Raw genomic sequence first — 1,212 nt, forward strand, 5'->3', positions numbered from 1 at the left:
CTTCCTCGAGTTTCTATCTTTGGGTTTAGAGAACATGGGACCGGGCCAGTTTAGCAACCCTTTGTTCTCGATCTGCATTAATATCTCTATCCTTCTCGTATTGAGTGGGATGTACTCGGGACTAGGTGCCCTCTCGGTTCGGGCTTTCCTTTCATCCTTCTTTTCTACTTTCTTTTCTTCTTTCTCCCCTGTTTTCTTCTTTTCCTACATTCCACTCACTTCATTTTGTGCTGCAATTATCTCCGCCATACTGGCAAATTGATGACATTGACTAATGAGCGCAGTCATATTGTGTGCCTTGTTCAATATCAAGGATTTTATCAACTCGATATCGGTAATACCACTCTGCAGTGCATTAAATGCCACCGAGTCATCCATGTCGGGTATGTCAAGAGACTCTCTATTGAACCTGGAGATGAAGTCGCAAATATACTCATCCTTCCTTTGCTTGATAGCCAATAGGTTTGCCACCGTCTTCTTCTGCCGGATACTGCTCTGGAATCGGGTAACGAATGCTCGAGATAACTTAGCAAACCCGCTGATCGACCTCGGTCTGAGGTGTGAAAACCAGTAGGTTGCTGCGCCTTTCAACGATGCTGCAAAAAATCTACAGGACGCCATGTCCGACCTGCCATACACCATCATGACCGAGTTGAAATAGTTGATGTGATCGATCGGGTCGGTCGATCCATCATACAACATGAAAGCTGGGACTTTGAATCCCTTCGGCAGCTCTGCTTCCATGATCCCTTCGACAAATGGGTGCTGATTTGACTTCATTAGCATTTTCTCGGCTGCATTCTTCCCAAAACTTCGTATCCGGTCGTCAAGGTCTTTCAATCTATGCCTGATTTCAACGTCCTCGGGTCGGTAGGAACCGAGATCACTTCGGTCACGTAAGGGACTCCTTCGCGCCGACTCTCCTCGGAGTGGGATGACAGGTGATCTGTCTAGCGCCCTCCTCGAACTCCGCAGTGATCGGGTAGGCGACCTTGCTCGGTGTTCCCATATTTGATCTTCGCGCCTCCTGCTTCTCTGTGAAGGCGGAGTCCTTCTCCTAACCAGGGCAGTGCTGGCCCTGCTCTCAGTTTGGCGGATGCCCTGTTCTTCTCATCGCGGGGGTGACTACTGTGGGGGCAGTTGACGATCAAACCCTCCTTGCATGAATCTTCTTAACATTGCATTCGTTTCTGCAAGTTGAAGGTGCAGGTC

At 48.8% G+C, this 1,212-nt stretch overlaps 1 protein-coding gene across 1 annotated transcript; it reads right to left on the bottom strand.

Annotated features, from left to right (window-relative positions):
* Positions 1 to 204: 204 nt before the first annotated feature.
* Positions 205 to 786, bottom strand: LOC122643486. The gene has a single exon (XM_043837104.1). The coding sequence runs from the start codon at positions 784 to 786 to the stop codon at positions 205 to 207; it is 582 nt and encodes a 193-aa protein (XP_043693039.1).
* Between the last annotated feature and the right edge of the window lie 426 nt (positions 787 to 1,212).

The sequence above is a fragment of the Telopea speciosissima genome, chromosome 10 (assembly GCF_018873765.1).
Source record: "Telopea speciosissima isolate NSW1024214 ecotype Mountain lineage chromosome 10, Tspe_v1, whole genome shotgun sequence".
In the NCBI taxonomy this organism is placed as follows: domain Eukaryota; kingdom Viridiplantae; phylum Streptophyta; class Magnoliopsida; order Proteales; family Proteaceae; genus Telopea; species Telopea speciosissima.

Coding starts and splice junctions, on each gene's coding strand:
- LOC122643486 (XM_043837104.1), bottom strand. CDS start 786: ATGCTAATGAAGTCAAATCAGCACCCATTTGTCGAAGGGATCATGGAA.